The following is a 19,421-nucleotide window of genomic DNA, read 5'->3' as shown; positions in this document are numbered from 1 at the left end:
CCGTCTCACGCGTGTGTTTGAGCGATACCGAATTAAAAGAAGAAACGTTGCGTCTCTGTGCTGCTCTGACCGCTTTGCAAAAGTCTTTTATAATTATGATTAAAAAAAAGACAAATCTGTGTCAAAGTCATCATTTTTAGATTTTCCACCACCACTGCCGAGAGCGCTCAGATAAGACGCCATAAGTTATTGGAATTTTTTTATTTATTTAAACTAACACATTCAGTTTAATCAACATGAATTATAATGTATGTGAAGTCAGCATCATGTTAGGGATAAAGCTGATGCACATTAAAACAGCCACTGAATGATATTTCATCTGTTTAATATTTAAAATCTGACTGAAGTGAGGTTCAGCCATGAGCCAGTTCTGCCTGAGCTGCACCTTTCAATGATGTTCTGGTGTTTTATTTTTAACTGCTTCCATGTATGTTTTTTTTCTCCCGCTGGATTGCTCCTAAATTAATATACATTTTAGCTTCCGGCTGTGATTAAGTATTAAATAAACAGACCAGTTCAAACTGACGCGTTCACTCGAGCCGCTTCTCTCTCTTTTGCAGCTGCAGCCGTGTTACTTTATGTTTCTAAAAACATGCTCGTATTCGCTGAACGTCCGCGTGAGGATTTCGAGCTCCACTGGTGTGACGTAGGAGGACCTCTTTTTGTGTACCGTTGCCATGGTGAATCGTGGTATCGGGGCTCCAGTAATGCTGGCTTTTTACAGTCAGCGTGCACGCACTTAACTCCGGCTGAACCTACTCAGAGTTGACTGAACTAACTCTGATCAGCTGTTCTGGAACCGAAAACTCTGAGTTTCCTATCTCAGAGTAGATCGACTCAGAGTTCAGGGTCAGACTCAGAGTTTGCTGAACCTGCTTTGTGAAACGGACCCCAGGTGTGCATGTACGAGTCAGACTCTGAGAAAAGGAGTAAAACACAAGCTAAGAAACCTTAAATATAAATATTCCTGTTAAAAGTGTTTGCAACATGGAGAAGACATTTCCAAAGCCTTTTCCTTGTTCCAATGTTTAATCCTCTTGCAGCACTTAACTGCATTTGTGTGACATCATGCTGTGGAGCCAAAGTAAACATCACATCCTAACAAGCCGAGTTCCCATCGCACCCTGTATCTCTGCTGTCAGTGAATTGATGGATTTGGCTTTGCTGAAACTGACAAACACCTCCTTAAAACTGTAACTACAAGATAAGGTGGAGACAACACGAGCTGTGGTTGGTCAGCTCGGGCCTCTTGAGTTTCCCAGAGATGATGGTTCAGGTCCGTGCCTTCGGACCGATGATTCTGGACTCACCAACACACATTTTCCATCTTTGTGCTGAAGCTAAAGAAAGCTATAAACTCAATTCAGCAGCTGGAAAAGTGTTAGTAGTTTATCCATCTGATTTGTCCAACTGGCTAAATGAAGATATTAGGTGAAAAATGATCTAATTGTACATAAAAGTTGTTTATTGTTTAACCACCTTTGTTCAGTTTTTTGTCTTCTTTTAAAACATACTCCGTCCTGCTGCCCCAAATCCTCACTAGAACCAAATGTGGATTCATCTGCCACTAAAAAGTCCCCCAAAAGCCTCTTTTCTTCTCCTTTTTACTTTTAAATATTTGGTGTTTTAAAAGTGTGATCCAAAGGGCTTGGATCTGACAGTCATTGACAGGAAGTTGGAAAGTGAGACAAAGCGAACACAAAGTTGGCTTTGGTGTGCACATCTGCTAACAATACGGACTGACAGCACACATCCTGTAACTTAAATCATCTTGCATCATCTGCAGTTAGGAAAAAATCTCAAGCTTTTCGACTTTTTCTTTTTGCAGCTCTGCAGGAGCGCAGATTCGTCTGGGTGACTTTGTGTAGTCCAACACTGGTTTCCAATATGTGCTTAAAATGCTTTAAAAAGAGTCGCGCGGAGGCGAGTAAATGTCAAAACGACCCCTGGATTGTGCAGCTCTCGTGGATAATAGATGAAATCTTTATTCAGTTACAACCACAATATTCAGAGGATTTAGAGTGCATGTATTAACCAAGCGGCAACCTCCGGTGTGGAAAAATGAAGCCAATGCGGAAGTGCAAAAGAACTGCAGTTCCTCTCTCGGCCACTTGAGGCTCCAGAAAACAAGAAATAACATTACAGCAGAAATAAACATGTTGACGGCCTGGTACAAAAACGGTTTTGTTATAAATAGCAAATTTTATTGTTCAAGATAACTGTACGGGGGGTGAATGTTTAATTTTTAAAACACGCACGTTTTAATTATATTAAGCCTTAAATCATAGGGGCCGGATCACTTGATTGACAGGTGGATCCTGCTGCTGCTGCTAGATGTCAACACAGACACAGACACTGAGCTTACCTTCACCTGTTTGTGTTGTTGGAGACTTTTGGGGATTTTTTCATTCAAAGTTTGGACAAATAATCTCTCTGTGGGATTTATGGAACTTTCTGTCCGTGCAAGAAGTCTGAGCTCCAGCTTTTCGGTGGGTTAAATGTGAGTGTTATTGTATAAATATTAATTGTAATTGTAAATATTTTTAGCACTAAGTAGCAGGTATACTGTGCTCGCTTTAGCTGCTTGTTAGCCTGTTCAGTGTTTATCAAACATTTATTTAATCGTCGGTCAGTAAACAGGAGTCAGGAGTTGTTGGCTTTTCCCCGGAGAGATTACAGCGGACCGTAGTGATGAGCAGAGCGGTTATTTTACATTTCCCGTTACGTGTCAGCTCATCGCTCTCTCATCGAGTGAGCAGTGAGTCCGCTACTTCTTTAGTCTGATAAATAAACACCTGCAGTCAGTCACCATCACAAACAGAATCTCCTCCCGGCAAAGTTAAACCAGCTCATTCATTATTTATACAGTCTGTGGCTAATAACCGCTAGCTACGCTGAGGAGCATATAGCCTAGCTTCTTAGCCGTAGCTGGCTGATTCATGCGGCCCGCCCATAGAGCTCAGCCATAGGCTTCAGCTCGGTCGCGCTCCGCCTCTTTGCGCGCCTCTGGATTAGCCGGCTCTGGCATTTCCAATATGGCTTCAAAATGCTTCTTCAGAAACCAATGGGTGACGTCGCTGAGACTACGTCCATTATTTATACAGTCTATGGTACTAACCCGCCACTGACCCCCCATTTCAGACTTATTTCTCCCTGCTATTTGAACGTTACAGTTTTTAAAATCCACATCACTATGTGAACCAACGACAACCTAAGAGTCTGACAACATCACAGAAAGGATCCCTACAGAGATAGACCTTTTTGTTACAGAGGAAGATGATTAACCAGAAACGGCGGTTACATTTCTGTCTTCAAAGCCGCCAGACTCCACTGGCAAAAACACTCACAGAACACAGGAAGAGCTGCTCTACCGCTGTCTCGATTAGTTAGAATGTTTATGCTATTGTTGTTATTGTATTTGGTCTGAAAATAGCATATAAAACACCAAAGTCACACAACAAAACAAACGAACTAAACTACTGAGGCAGGGGTAGACCGGCAACTATATTCCACAGGTAGAATTATTGTTTCTGTCAATGGATTCTGGTGCCTTTAAGTAGAGCGATGTAACGGCAGTTTGTGGTTTTAAAAAACACAATACTTTTAACTAAAAGCTCTATCTCTGTAGGGATCCTGTCTGTAATGTTGTCAGACCCTGTACATAGCCTAAACATAGCAAAGACGTTTAGAGGACGTACTTTGCAAGGATTATGTTGCAGCCATAACAGCCTGTTATACAGCTGCCGGCTGAGGTAATCTACTGGAGCAAATCCAATTCTTTTTACACCTATTAGTCATTTAGACTAATTTAAAATTAGGGCACAGGTTTAAAAACACTGGAATGACCACCCAACGATTAACAGGTTGGTCAGCGCACACAGTGGGAGTTGCAGTCTCCTTATCTCGCCCATGCTCTGTGTCTTTGTCCAGATCTGGATTTGATTCACAAAGGATCCTGCAGGTGATCACACAGACAACACCTCCATGTTTTCCTGCTCTGTGTTTTCTCTCTTTACCTGTCTAAACTAGAAAATATGCATGAAAATGTGGCCTGTTTAACATTTTATCTTCTTGGTCATTCAGAAAGCGTCACTAAAAAAAGCCTCCATGAAAATGCAAATGCTTTGTTCCCCACTTCCATATCCCTCCTGGTGTAATGAAATGATGTATCACTGGCATGCTCGGACATCATGCATGTTGCACTTTATTTGGGTGAAGTTGACATTAAAAGTTCATAAAGAAGAAAAAGTCTCATCATGAGGAGGAGTTAGCGGTCCCCAGAGCCAGCATTCATCATTGTGAGAGTCTTTTCAAGAGCTTCGAGGAAGTCTTCTGCTTTCTTCTCCTGGAGGAGCTCACACTGAAGACACTCTTCAGAATTTGTCTGTGCAGGGAAAGAGAGAGAGGGATATTAGGTCAAAGAAACAGGGTGACACAAACAAGACCTCAGTTGAAATCGTGGAGTACCCCAGGGCTCTATTCTAGGTCTTCTTCTCTTCAGCTTCTACATCTGAGATCTGCCTTAAGCAAGTAGCTGATGTTTCATACATTGAAAAAAAGACACTAAAAAGTTGCTTGCAGATTGATCCAATCCAGGCAGAGGTGCACCAACAACTCCTGTGTTCTGCAGGTACCATGACAATGTTGCTCTGACGAGAGTGATGTTACTGCTTCTTCTGTTAAAAGACAGACGCTTAGAACAACAATCTGAACCAGTCAGTGGAGAAAAGAAGAACTTTCAGTGGACGTACTTTGGTTGGGCGCCTCCAAGGACTACATTGCAGCCATTACAGCTTATGTCACTGTAGATGTCTGAATCAATATACTGGAACAATATCAAAACTCTTTTTTAATCTATTACTCATGTAGACCCTGCGAAATGTAAAAATAGGGCCGAGGTTTAAAAGTAGCAAAAATACCCTGAGGTCCTGCGGAGCAGCGAGCCAACAGCTGGAAGGTGACACCAGCCAAGGAGAAGACAACAACAGCTTTACGAACATCTGGGTTAAATGGAAATGTCTCATTGGCTCCACCACCAACTGTTATCCAACACATTTAACTATCCCCTCAGGACGACTGTGAGCTTGTTCCACACGGTGATCGCGACAGTGATAGAGTGTTTCCCCAACAACAAAACTGTCCTTTGAAACATTCTCTTTCCTTTAACTTCAGATACGCTCTTTGACTCGAGCTACTTCAGTAAATCACATCCTACAGGCCTCTTCGTCCCTCCGTACCTGGTTAATTTCCGATGCAAGTTGTTCGAGCTTCACGTTCAGATTGAAAACACGGGCGTCTTTAACCGTTTTCCACTCTTCAATGAGGACTTTGACTTCGTCTGCAAAACACTGAATCGAGGTTCTGGGGCAATTCTGCTGGAGAGAGAGAGCGAGAGAGATTACACAAATAATATGCCTCTTACAAGAAACACATGTACAATCAGCTACGACTTTTTAACAAGCAGTGTAGTGGCCTGAGAGCTCAGTCACCTTTCTGTCTCTTTGTCTCTCACGTCTTTTCACTGTTGGTTGAAAACGGTCTGGTTAATAAAGACCGGGGAGGGCCTTAGTAATGAAAAATATAGTGCCGTTTTTATTTATTGAGGGGGTGATTCACTTTTATCACATCATGGAAAGTTGGGAAATATTGGAAATGGAAACACATTTGTAAAACCAGAACTAGTTTGCCTTTGAAGAATGAGCTCTGACTCACAGATTATTTTCGCATGTGACTTCACATATGGAGAGAGGTGGTCTAGCTGTGTGGTGAGCTGGCTTCTGGACTCAGACAGGCCAAAAATGAAAGACACGTACTGTGTTAGCTGCTGTTATCTAGATGGTGCTGGATCTCTGTATGCTAAAGTTGTATTGTTCGTTTGTCTGCCTGGATCTCTCCATTCACGCAAATCTAAACACAGTTGTATCCTTCTTTCCAATAAATGGAATTAAAAACAGAAGCCCTACTTGGACAAATAAGAAGTGGGAAATGCAGCAGAACAGGGGGAGGTTGCGAAACAATCTTAGAGGCAGACAATATCATAAGAAGAAACCAGATTCGGGAAGGAAAAAGAAGTGGCATCCAATTCAAGTCAAGTTATGGATGCACAAGCCTCGACCATATTTCATTGATTATTTGCACATGTTTCCATCACCAAGAATCTATGCTGTGCTTTAAAACAGCAAAATACAATTCACAAGAACAAAGAGATTATTGCCAAGTGTGGAATTGATATGCAAAACCTGAAACAACTAAAGACTTCTCGCTAAGAAATATCTGTTCCTAAATGTCTTGCCAACGGGTAAGCAGCCAGGGAAAGAGGTGCAGCAATGAATGTGTCAAGCCTCAGCGCTGACTATCTACAGCACTCAAAAAAACACCTCTGGCAATAATGGTGGTTGAACTCTGTGAAAGCAGGTTCATCTGTTTCCCACTGAGTTTGGTGAAAGACAATGAAGCTTTCAGCCTCAAAATACTTCAATGCTGAACAGTGGTCCCGTTTCTGCACAGAATGTGGAATATTTTTGATTCCTTACTGGGCACAAGCATCGCATGGACAACATTTCCGTAGCTCTCCACAAGTCAAGACAAGAAGAGATTCTGACAAGCTTAGGAACATGGTCTTAGTGTTCGCCAGTTTGGAGCCTGCAGGAAGCTAGCCTCTTGTCAGTCAGTCGTGTACAAGCTGTCAGCAGCAGAAAAAGCAGCTTGGAGCGTTTACATGGTTCTTTACTCTTTCTGCTGCGTGCAAACACTGCAAGCGTTAGCAGACCAGCAAGGAAAGCGCTAACTGATAATCATGTTCTGTAGCTGGAATGCCGCTTGTTAGCTTCAAACCCTGTGACCACTGCATTCAGGTTTGAAGGCCTGCTTTGGAACGTTATTTTTTGGCGACTGCAACCCACTCTGCAAAATCAGGCACTACATGTTCAGAATCGAGTGGCAACAATGTGGAGCTCCATAAGCATGCTGTTAATTGTGGGTAGGAAGTGTACAAGGTATTCATTTTGGTAAAGAAGTTCACCACGAAGTCCTGAGCAGAGATTTTGGGAAAGGTGAAAGGTGTCAAGGTACAAGAAGATTGTGTGGATACTTGAATGTGAAAGAGGTTCTGGACAAGGCAAGCGTCGGCGAGGAGAGCTCATCAACATATAAAAGGACAAAGATGTCGTACTGAGGGCCTGGCAAATATATTTTGTGTCAATCATACATCATCATGTTTGTAACAAAAGACGACAGGGACATAAGGCTAGGACTTAGAGACGTCCAAGAGAGTGATGGATGTAAAACAGGATAAAACAGGTAGCATCCTTCTCCCTAATTCAAAGGAAAGTAAGTGCACAGGAGGCAGCGTAGTGTGCCACCAGTTACAAAGCAAAGCTTGAACTTCTTTTTACATATACATATATAGAGGTGGTTCACATGTATAAATACTTGGGTGTCTTGATTGATGACTCCCTCACTGTCACGCTGCATGTGGAGAAACCTGTTAAGACTCTGAGGTTTTTATTTCCGAAACAAGTTGTGTTTTTCTTTCAGTGCAAAAAGCGTCTTGTCGCTTCAACTTTTTTGTCCGAGTTGGATTTTGGAGATGTTCTGTATATGAATGCTTCTGCTCAACGTCTTGGAAAGGTTGACACTGTTTACCATGCTTCTCTGAGGTTTATTACCGATTTTAGAGTGTTGACACACCACTGTGAGTTATACTCTCGGGTAGGATGGCCTGCTCCAGCCACCCGGAGGATCCATCATTGGTATACTTTCATTTATTAGGCAATACTCGGGCTACTGACCACCAACATTTGTCTCTTAATTGCACAGAGAAATGCTGATCTTTACTCTTTCCGTTTCTGTTCCACATGCCCGTACTGAACTGGGTAAAAAGGCTTTTGTTCACTCTGCACCTTTTGCATGGAATATGTTGCAGAGAGACTGGAAACTAACTGAGTTCATCTCATTGAGCGCTTTTAAATCCAAACTGAGAGTTCTTGAGGCCAACTCCACAACATGCACTTGTTTTTCATAATTAGCTTGTAAATTTAATCTTTTTGTCTTTTTGTTTGTGTTTTAACTTTGTACTTTTGTAACTGTGTTTTGTATTTGCTGCTGCCTGTCTTGGCCAGGACTCCCTTGAAAAAGAGGTTCTTAATCTCAATGGAATTTCTCCTGGTTAAATAAAGGTTAAATAGAAAAATATACACCCGGAGAAAGATTCTTGGTCCTAAGTCGGCGTTGGTGTAGTTGCAAAAAATATCCGGGTTGAGTTTCAGCCCAAATAGATCAGTGAGGTGAGCACTACCAATGCTTAAGCTGTTCTACCCATGAAGGGATGACAACAGGGACATGGAAAACGGTGGTCTGGCTGCTGCAAAGTATGATGAGGACTCGGCCAGTGAAGATACTGAAAGGAATCATACAGCAAGCCATCGAGGGCGATCTCGGTACTCCTGTCCATGCATGAGGTTTCTGATGCTCAGACAGAAGTGACAGAACTCCTCCCTGACCTTAGTGTGCTGTTCAGGGCCTGTTCCACTCACAGCAGGCTGTTCCACTTTTCTTTGGCTGGCAACCTTGCTTCATACCTCAGTATTGATGGACTGTTAAAAGTCTCTAATGTTGTATGACCATGTACCAGACTGAAGCCAGATGGTGATGATGGTTCAGCTCAGTCGGTAGAGCAGGCGCCCCATATCCCATATCCGGAGGCGTAGTCCTCAATGCATCAAGCGCTGGTTCCACTCTGACCTCGGCCCATTGATGCATGTCTACCGCACTCTCTCTTCCGCACACTTCCAGTCATTCTTCCCTTCACTATCAATAAAGGCCAACAAATATCCATTATCTATACCACGTATCCTGTTGATCCACAACCACGCATGCAAAGGGAGAACAATGAGACTCCACACAGAAAGGCCCACTACGTCTGAACTGGGATTTGAACTAGGAAACGTCTAGCTGTGAGGCGACAGCGCTAACCACTGCACCACCGTGCAGCCCCCAAAAATGATCTAAGATGAGAAAGAAAATATACAACTTCTACAGCTCATAAAGTGTGAAACAACAACACATCTGCACATCTTTTGTGCAGCAAGAAATATTAATAAGTGTGATGTGAAAGTTTTAGGTGGTGCAGGGATATGGTCCCTATCTGTTTACCTGATGAGTATCAAGGCATTAAAGTGAGAGGGTGAGGCCTTCAAGGTCCTACAAAAAGCACCAACAGGGACTGCATGCAACATTCACGGTCAGAGCTACATGTCTCTCAGCAGGGTGCCGTCTCTTCACCGTCTCTTTCTGCTCACTGGACAGGAAGGGATTCAAATCCAGTTTTAAGGTGAAGCTAGATTCACAAATAACTTGAAGTATAACTGAACTCCGGGCCTCTACTCAGCTGTTCGAAATAGAGCCTACTGATATATCAGTCGGTCTCCACTAGTGTTGTGACCAAGTCATCTTTGCTCAAGTCCCAAGCAAGTCTCGAGTCATTTTTTCTTGGGCAAGTCAAGTCAAGTCACAGGTTATGTCAAGTCGAGTCGAGTCCTTAGTTAAGGAAAGTCAAGTCCCAAGTCAAGTCACTTTTTTCCACCCAACATCCAGCACTCTTACCTGTAGTATCCGGGATTAATAAAGAGAAAACACAAGGTGTTAGCAGCTCGTCTAATAATGATATTATTGGCCAGTTTATATAACCTGTTCAAAAAGTATGACAGTGAATTGTATCTGTGTTATCTTGGCACAGACGCAGCCATGATGATGGTCTGCTCTGAGACCGTGTTGAGTAGTAACAAGTACGACTGATGAGGCTTCTCTTTGGGGGCTTTGATGTTGCCTGTTGCCATAGCGAGGAGTTTGACTGACAGCCAGTCATCCAATCATGACGATCACATACAGGGAGCTTTTTGAGTCGTCCAATCATGATTCCCAGTTTGAGCTGCGTACACACCTGATAGTTAGACAGAAACTTGACAACATTAAGTTTTTATCTTTTTATATTTAACAGCTAACATTCAAACTTATGAACACACGCAAGTCATCCGAGTCATCATGCGTCAAGTCGAGGCTCAAGTCTTTAAAACACTGACTCGAGTTGACTCGAGTCCACGTCACCAAGTCCAAGTCCACATCTCTGGTATCCACATAATACATTTCTCAAAATGAGCCGACAGAACAAACGATACGTTTCAAATACTTTGGTTTAAGTTCTGTATTAATGATCTGTTGGAGTTTCTGTATATACAGTACATGTATGTCGGTTGTTGACCCTTTCATACATCCTGTCTCCAGCTCCATGACTGCAGACCACCACGAGCTACAAATGTGACACACGGTGAGGAAGCAGCCAAAGGTCACAGGTGTGCTGTGATTTCTGTCCCACTATTCAGCATCACACATTACGTCATTACGTTTTCTGGATGATACCGTGTTGGCCTCCTCTTATATGTTTAAGAACTTATATAATGTTTAATTAATGTTTAATTGAAGCGAATAACCAGCTGAGGACCTTTGTCTTTGTGTGCGTGAGTGCAAAGTAGACATCAGATGTAGAGATAAGACATGAGAGTGAATAATGACTCAGCGCCCTGACGGACATCATACCTCGTAGTCGTCGAGGCTGGGCGTGTACAGTTGACAGTCCAACAGCGTCTGAGGAGAAAGAGAAAGTCAGCAGCTGTACAATAAGAAGATTTATGGATCACTTTTATTAGTCGCACATTTCTCAACAAGGTAATCCATCAGAGGAAATATTATGGATTTATAAACATCTTAACAACAAAGAACAACGAGCTGCAAACAGTCAGCTATCAGTCGGTCTGAAGATTTGTGATTGCACAAGAGCTCTTTTTGATGACACTATGCCTCGAAATGGTGAAACAGCTGGTTGTTACATGGAAGGAGGTTTGACTGGTTGAGTTTGGGTGTAACAGGTGGAAGGTGGAGTCTGCCAAACCTGGAAGCCAGCAGATCTAAAAATAGGAATCTGTCTGTCCCTAACACGCCCCTGCATTCTCTGGTCCTCTCTGACACACTGCTTAAAGCCGCCTTCTCTCTGCTGTCCTTTCATGTCCTGTGGACGTGTTGATAAAAAGTTATCTAGCCGTTCTTCTGCTTTTTGGGCTCTAATAGACCAACAGGTAAAAAAAAAGTTTTGCTATTGCTCCAGTGGATTTCTGCAGCCTGCAGCAGTGAAACAGGCTGTAAAGTTATCCTTAAAGTGATCAAAGTGCGTCCATTAAAAGCTGTCTTTTGTTATTCTAAGTGTCTGACAGCATCACAGAAAGGATCCCTGCAGAGATTGTTAAAGAGGAACATGCTCCTTTTTTAACCAGAAGCAGCTGATACTTTGCCCTTTCAGAGCCACCAGACTCCATTGACAAAAACACTAATTTTACCCTGCAGAACGCAGGAGACGCGGGACTTCTGTTGCCTCAATCAGTAACCTTGTTTGAGTATTTGAGTTATGTTTGAAAAACCAAAGTCCCTCTTTAACACAAGTCTATTATATAATACTCTGCGGAGCTCACTGACAGGTTAACCAGCTCTTCCACTCGCTGTCAGGACAAAGCTCAACATCTGTTTTTGTGTGACACTTCTTTCAACCCAACAGCAAGAATACAAGAGCCGCCAACGGATGTGCGAACTCATTCAATAATACATGTGTCATCTTCAGGAAAGACGACATTCCACCCATCACCCTCGTGCTTTAATGCATCTTCTAACAATGAGTGGCCCAAATTGAGAAGAACATTTGTCTCAATGGATGCTACAGTCAGAGTTTGATTCAAAGGATTCACCCTAAAAAGACAGTTACTAAAATGTTAGATCACGCAGCTGCACCCTGAATAAGACATCATTGCAGGATCACAAATTAAACATTGATTCATCTACTTTTAGAGTTTCCTGATAGTAAAGGAGAGAAGATGAGACTCATACCAAGGGGGCTTGGCTCTGGAAGTACTTGACCCTTTTGAGGATGCCTCGGGTGCAGATTTGGGCGGCGGGTTGCTGCGTCAGGGAGAGCAGACAGAAGAAACACAGATACACAGTCGCGAGATCTCGTCTCCCTGTCAGCATGGTACGGCCAGCAAAACCATCATCTGCATCACATTATCCTCTGCTGTCTCACGCTACGGCATCTTCGTAAAGATTAACAGCCTTCCTGTGTGATCGTGGATTTTCAGGAGTTAGCTTCAAGGTTTAAATCTGACACAGCTGGGAGGCCATGTTTGAAGTTTCACTGGGGAGCATGAAAATGTTCCTGTAGTCCCACAAGGTCTGTTCAGATCCCAGGCCTGCTGTGAAATATGCTCCTTCAGCAACTGCCCTCCAGCAAGACACCTTCTTCCAGACTGCAGCCTAACGTTGTGAAGCAGCTGGTAACAGAGAAAAGAGATCAGTCGCGATTTAGAGTTTTCATATCAAAAGCTCATCAAACAGCAATAAAACCTCGTGAGTGGCTCCAAAAAGGGTCCTAAAGTTCTCCATGAAGAGTTACTCACATCAAATGAACAGCTTGGTTAAACTCCTTCAGTAAATGCTCCAGTCAGGTGGTTCAGATTATGGAACAATGCTCCTCAAAAAACAGAAAGCCTAAAAACTGCTGAAAAACATCTTACACCACATTCCATTCAAGAAACGCCCGCTTTCTGTTGGTGTCACAGAAACACTGGGCTCTTCAGCGCACGTGTTGTTTACTTCAGGAAACAGACACGGAGTAAAGGAAAATCCACCAGCAGCTCATTCTCATAGTTCCCCTCAGGAGCTGCTGAGCTTCGTCTCCACGCTGTTCAAAGCAGGAGTCTGGTGAAGAACTTTAACCCTCCGTCACTTTCCTCTCCTGCCCTCCTATTTTCTTTTTCTCACTCCTCCCATTCCTCCTCCTCTCGCTTTCTTACTGCTTACTATTGATTCTGCTCCCCCTCCCTCTTCTTTGCCTTCTCTAAAGCATTCTACATCTCTCCTACTGCTCCCTGCTCATGTTTTGGATGACTGGTTTCCTCGTCAAAGCCCTGCAGGGAGTGAATGCTCCATAAATCATCCAGACGTCCCTGTGGTTCTGAGGAAAATGACAAATACTTAACCAGAGTATAAAAGAGCAAAAAGGGTGTTTAAATAGAAAACAAACACAGATGTGCTTCTGTTAATACAACATTGACTGTCTGCATGCTAACGTGTAAACACATTCATTCGATGCATGTGGTCCATTCCTCTTCATCACACGGCGGCCATTTATCTCTGAGGACCAACTCAGGGAGGGAAGCTTGAGTGCTGTCATAAGAAGGATCGTACGGCTGTTTGTTAGTCCTATAAGCTCAGAGAATCTGACATCTTGATCATTTCACAACTTTCCAATTGATCAGCAACTGAAAAGACAAAGAATAGTGCAAACCTAGGCCGACATCTTGCCATATTATAGGGTATAAGGTTATACTGCGTTTGTCAGTCCTGTTATCAGGCTGCAGAGTTACAGACTATGGGCCGTAACCGAGGCGATGCAACGCCGGTAGAGTCGATACCTTCAAAGGTAGACGTACAGCAGGCTGCACGCCGTCCTGATGATATAACACACATGTGGAACGAGTCGCAAAGGGGGGTTAATGTTTGGTTACGTGAAAGTAATGGAACTCTTTTCTCAGGAGGTAACGCAGGAACGTAACAAAGTTACGTTTAAAGTAACGTTAAAACAAGCCCAGACTTGTGTTAACCCAACTTGCCAGCCATGTCCACATGTTCTGGTCTTGTCCGGCTTTACAATCGTACAGGAAGGATATCTTTAATGTACTGTCAAAAGTTACAGGAAAATCAGTTGAACGGTGTGACTCCACCCACAGTAACACTGTGTTCACGAGAGGCAGCTTTTACAGCCTTGGTTTCCCTACTGGCCAGAGGAAATGCCCTGTGCCCCCTGTCCACGCGCTGTGGATAAAGATGTCCTTCATTTTGTGAAGCTGGAGAGAGTCAGACGTGTAGTGAGGGGCTCCCTGAGAGAATTCCACAGGATGTGAGGCCCCTTCTTTAAGTTTGTACAGGAAATGGACTTCCCTGATGTCCCTGAATAATTGACGGGCAGCGGACTGACCAACAGCTGTTCCTGTTTGTGTTATTATTTGTTTGTTTTCTTCTTTATGTTAACCGGCATATACTCTAACTGTCTTTCAGTCTTGGTCTGAGTGAAGCTTTTGGTTTGTTTTTCTCATCTGAGTGCTGTCTGGATTTTGTGTTGTTTCTGCCGACAATAAACAGATTGTGGAATAATAAAAAAACAAGCCCAGACTTTCTCCTCAGTGCGCTGCGTTGTTTACATTCTGTGAGAATGGAGTTTAGAGACGACGCCTCAGAACAGATGGTCATCTGCACTCATGCTGATGTTTGTGTACACAAATCGATTAGAGGCTAATTTGTCATCAGATGACCGCTGATGGAAGCATAGGGATGCACGATATCTGATATGCCGATATTTTCCAAACCTTTTTGCTGATTTTGATACCGATATATTAGGCAAACGTTTTTTTCCACCTAACTGCAGAGAACATCGAGTCTCCCTGTAGTGGAGTTGATATCATGCCTGCTCTTATTGTAGTGACCACAAATGGCCACAGAGACAGGCACCCTTCTTCACGCTTGATGGAAGAGGCGTTGTACAAAAGGTCAAGTGTCTGATAACTCACACTTCTGAGCGCACCTGAACGCAGCATCCCCCCGAAACACGACAGTGAGGGAGACATGCCCGGACTTGTTTACTGCTCCTACTACGGAGACATCAGTGATCCCTGATGGACTCTTTTTATCGTGTGTGCGTCCGTGAATATGTCAGTTAGTTTTGCTCTGATGTTAATGTTACTCTCTGTTAGCGTCGGCTTTGAGTGTATTTTCGGCGTGTTTGATGTTAAGTCGGTAAAATGACGAGAATGTGAGCTAACTGTGAGCTAGTTAAGAGCTGTGAAAGTTTAACTTCTGTTCATCGGCTCCAGTTTCTGAGACTTTTTAGTCTTTATTTGTATCTTGTTGATAACTTTGTGCAGGCAGTGCGCGCACACACTCGTGCTGAGTTCATGTCGTAGCATTACGTCAAGCTGTATTTAGCAGCAGAATTAAAGCGTCGTTTTATCAGTGTAAAATATCAGCAGACCAATGACATATCTGCTGATGCCGATAACCTGCCGATAGTATCGTGCATCCCTAACCAAGTAATCTGATGGGACAAGAGGCATTCCATGAGTGGCCATATAGAGAACAACATCACTGGGACTTTTCACTTTGTGTATCACTCCGCCTCAGCCAGGTGTCCTGAACACTGTTAACACGGCAGACCGTGTACGTCTACACTGATCAGGCTGGTATCTCTGAATCACACAGCAGACTCTTACTTCACTGGTTGCTTTATAAATTAAATCAAACCGATAACCATACAAAGTTGCTGACCTGTGATCACCTGTAGACTCAAGCTGTGTCCCAGTCCAGCGGCTGCAGCCTCTGAAGGCCGTATTTGAAGGCCGATTGCATCACAGAAGCGCGTCAAAGGCTGTCCCAATTCGAAGGCTCCCTCAGATGCAGCCGACAAATGTGTGCTCCGTTTCCTGGGCCTCGAAGGATCCATCGGGTGCTTCCTTCGCGGCGGGCCCACCGTATCCCAAGATGCATTGCATACCAATTCAAACGAAGGGCGGACTTTTACATGGCCGAGGAATACACTTTAAAATATAAAAGTTTTTGGTTTCCACTCAATCAAATAACTAGCGTTACACATGTTTAAGAAAACGAAAGGGCTCTTGAAACAAATTATCTTTATAATAATAGGTTAACTTACTCCACGTTAGTTATGCTAGCTAGTTAGCCCACTAGCTTCCTGTTGCTAGGCGACAGGAGCGGTGTTTGGTGACGTAAGGGTAGACCTGACCGTCTCATTTCAGTTCGGCTTTAACGTCTACGCAGGATATGAATGGAGCGTCCTCCGTGGACCGCCTCCTTCGAAGGCTGCAGCCCGTGGGTTGAGACACAGCTACAGAGTGCAGGAGAATGTTTGGGTTGCTTGGCAACAACAGTCCAGTTTCAGTTGTGGAACTAGTTGAGTTGGTGGAGCGGCCTGGTGCATACGACCGCATCACGGCCGTGACGATATTCAGCACAACATCACTCCCTCTCATGTGATATTACTTAATTGTGTTCCACCCCTTTTTTTTTACTCTCCACACACTGTTTTTCCTTCACACAGCCAAAGCCTGCCAAAACACTAGTGGACGACACTACTCGGACTACAAACGGAAACCAGAACACTTCCAACTCCCAAAATCCTGACACTACAAATTCTGCATTTTTATTAACCTCAAGCCAGGTGTAGCACAGCACAGCACAGCACAGCACAGCACAGCACACATTATGGTGCTATAATGTGCTCAGACCGACAGCTATGAGGCCAACAGGTTTGTTTGTGTGGATAAAAACAGAGGGTGGTATAATATATCAACACCTACATTTAGGCACGTATGATGATTGAACTCACAGAACAGCTGGATGGACAGCTAAGAAACAGATTGTACTGCAGGGAGGGTTCGCTGCGTATGAGGCTGAACGTTTCACACTGTGTGGCTGGAGTTTAGCCTGAGGCCACACATTTCTCTTAAACTCCACTTGCAGGGTCAACGCAGGAAAACGAGTACGCTGCTGATAAGGTAAATATTTACAGATTGGCGAGCATGAGAACGAGAGGAGAAACCGAGCATCAGTATTAGAGGATATTTCTACAAGCGCTCATCACATCTCACACACAGAGAGCTCTGCTTTTACTTTTCAGATTTGGCACAAAACAATGAAGGATACTTAAAGATTATTCCAGTCGATAGAAGATAACTATGTGTGAATTATTTGCAGTAGATCTAATGGACTCTTTTCACAGTTTAAATCTCAGTATGGATTTATGCAACATCTGCCCAGCTGCAAAATGTTAGTGAACGTGTCAGCAAAATGTGACGCAACTAAGTATTTTAATCATGACAGTAAACTACACATAGACAATGCTCCATGTAAATATAAATATACTGAATATAGCAACTTTAGGGTCATAACACATAAAGTTCCCTGAAAAAACTCTTTACAAAAATCTGTTTGATTGTGATAAGAGATAAAAGCTTTAATGGTGAACAGTCCTCTACATCACCAGTAATGTCTTCACCAGACCAAATGTTTGGCAGACTGAGACGTGTTCACAGACTCCAGAAACCTGCTGTGAAATCATTTACTCGACAGTTCCTGATTTTTTGGAGAATTCATCAGCGGTCTGAGTTATCCTGAATTTCATGTGAAATTCAGGAGAAAGAGGAGAAACAGGTGACTCAAAACACATACCATCAACACTATCGAACATCCACAGACAAGATAAACAGAACAAAAACATGCTCGTGACTTATCTTATCTATCTTATGTCTTTTGAAATAGGGGAGCTAAGAGGGAAGGTCATGGAGTCACTAAAAACATTGCAGAGCAGTTGTTTTAGTGACTCAGTCAGGAATCTGGAATGGGTTTATTAAGAGAAGCTTGATACCACCCTCCTGTCTGCACGGAAAACTATGGCCAGCAGTTTAGCTTAGCATAAAGACTTGAAACAGGGGGAAACTGCTAGCCTGGCTCAGGCAACAAAATCTAAAGCTAAAGCTGTCTAATTAACATGTTGTATTTCTTAGAGCTAAAACAACACAGGGCTGATGTGCCCAGACCTTTTCTTGCCCGGTTCTTGACAGATTCTGGACATCGTCATGGCATTGCCAGGCCAGCCAGAGAGGCTTTAGGGACTTTTGCCCCCTGTTAAAAGCTCAGCATGTGTTAGCTGCTGGCTGTAGCTGTAAATTTAACCAGGCAGTGAGGCGATGATGATGATGATGTTTCAGCCTCTACTTTGTGTTGTGATCAGCAAATGCTAGCATGCTAATATACTAAACTCGTACCTCTTTCCCACCGAAATTAGCGCGTTGACACTGGTTTTTCAAACCTGGGAAAACTCGCTAATAAATGCCGATTGTCTCTTTTCCCATTGCCCGTGAAGTATCCTCCTGTCGGTCTCTTTTCTGCTGCGTCACCGTCTGACGTCACAAACGCGCCGGAGACAGTGATGATGTTACTGTGGTTAGGTCTTTATTGTATGTATTACTCAGTCAGTCTGTTCACGGTGTTCGAGCGCTGCTCGGACGGAGACGGGCGGAATTTGTGGCTGAGATGACGGGGAGTCGCAGAAGTTACAGACGGAGCATAGCATCGCGCCGGAAAGGGGGCGGAGATTAGCGTGTCGACACAGGTTTTGTGTTCCCATCAATGCCGATTGGAGCCAAGGCAATAATTACCCGCTTTACTGCAGAGTCATGTGACCAGCGGGAAAACGGCTTAGGAAAGGGAAAAGAGCAGCTAATTGCTTTCATGCCTTTGTGGAAATGTTCTTTTTGCTTTTATTTTCCCCTGTTTAAAGATGTTTTTCATATGAAGCCTCAAATCATGTCATAATTCATCTGAAAGATTGGTTAGGCAACTTTGATGAAACCAGCCAGAGTGGATTTTGATAGAATCCGGCCAAAAACTGATCTCATGTCGGGGAGAGCAGAACATTTGTCATCATCAACTGCATGAAACTGCCGTTCTTGTGTGGCTAGCTCACTAACTTTAGCCTGTAAAAGACTTCACGTATGCGCCATGAGTGCAAGGCAAGCGTGAGAACAAGTAGACAGGCAGGTTAGCCATCCAACTGGACCTGCGACAGCCACAGACACCGGACTGGTTTGTTTTTTATTTCAGAGCATTCGATTTATTGATTTCTGTCTGGATGCTAGTAAGAGAATTCCACAAACAAAACGTGCTGAAATGAATGGCCTTTTCTAGCCTTTATGTGTAAACCACCCCCATCAATCGATATGCATACTGAATGTAAATCTGTGAACTTCAGAAAATGAGTTTAAAAAGCTCTTACTTTGAGAGACGTTCCAACGAGGACTACAGCTGCAGGTGAGCCGCCGGAGAGAGTGAAGAGAAGGGGCCAAAGTCTTCATCTACATCTAATCCGAAACCGAAACTGACTCGCACACATTCAAAGATTAAATATTAGCAGAGCGTGACCTCACTGATAGAGCCACAGAACACAGTAGTTCAGTCTGCTGCTTCTGGTTTCAGGAAACAGGACACAGCACAGTCACACAAGTAATCCACTGAGATGCTAACAAACACTGCAGGCTGTGTCACATTTTCTCTTAAACCCCAGCACAGTGAGGTTTGTTACTGTGTGGCTCACAAAATATGACAGGCATGGAAGGTATGTCTGAAGATAATCTAGTGGACAGGGAGTGGAGTCATGGGTGGAGACAGACAAGATAACATCAAATGAGTCAGGTAGTATAGACGTGCATGTGGTTCCTGAATAAGGTCATATTAGGACACAGCAAAATCAACAC

The 19,421-nt window shown here is 43.5% G+C and overlaps 1 protein-coding gene across 3 annotated transcripts; it reads right to left on the bottom strand.

Annotated features, from left to right (window-relative positions):
• Nucleotides 1-4,188: 4,188 nt before the first annotated feature.
• Nucleotides 4,189-19,213, bottom strand: il15l (interleukin 15, like). Of its 3 annotated transcripts, none has more exons than XM_069668638.1 (5): nt 18,944-19,213; nt 11,929-12,368; nt 10,594-10,641; nt 5,238-5,375; nt 4,189-4,384 (listed from the first exon to the last, which is right to left on the bottom strand). In XM_069668638.1, exons 2-5 carry the CDS (start codon nt 12,067-12,069, stop codon nt 4,268-4,270), a joined length of 444 nt encoding a protein of 147 aa, XP_069524739.1. In that variant the 5' UTR covers nt 12,070-12,368; nt 18,944-19,213; the 3' UTR covers nt 4,189-4,267. The 3 variants fall into 3 exon arrangements, with proteins under 3 accessions (XP_069524739.1, XP_069524742.1, XP_069524741.1); XM_069668641.1 differs by having other exon boundaries at nt 5,238-5,372; XM_069668640.1 differs by lacking the exon at nt 18,944-19,213 and adding an exon at nt 12,495-13,096.
• Between the last annotated feature and the right edge of the window lie 208 nt (nt 19,214-19,421).

Source organism: Semicossyphus pulcher, unplaced genomic scaffold (assembly GCF_022749685.1).
Source record: "Semicossyphus pulcher isolate SPU_LCO1_2020_fin unplaced genomic scaffold, fSemPul1.0.p SCAF_19, whole genome shotgun sequence".
Taxonomy (NCBI): Eukaryota; Metazoa; Chordata; class Actinopteri; order Labriformes; family Labridae; genus Semicossyphus; species Semicossyphus pulcher.
Note: the sequence above shows the minus strand (reverse complement) of the source record. Positions and strands in the feature narration are given on the sequence as shown.

Excerpts from the sequence above, each read along its gene's own strand:
- il15l (XM_069668638.1), bottom strand. The coding sequence starts at position 12,069 with ATGCTGACAGGGAGACGAGATCTCGCGACTGTGTATCTGTGTTTCTTC. Across the intron at positions 5,376-10,593 it reads CCAGCCTCGACGACTACGAG|CAGAATTGCCCCAGAACCTC; the intron begins GTATGATGTCCG and ends CTCTCTCTCCAG. Across the intron at positions 4,385-5,237 it reads TTGCATCGGAAATTAACCAG|ACAAATTCTGAAGAGTGTCT; the intron begins GTACGGAGGGAC and ends TTCCCTGCACAG.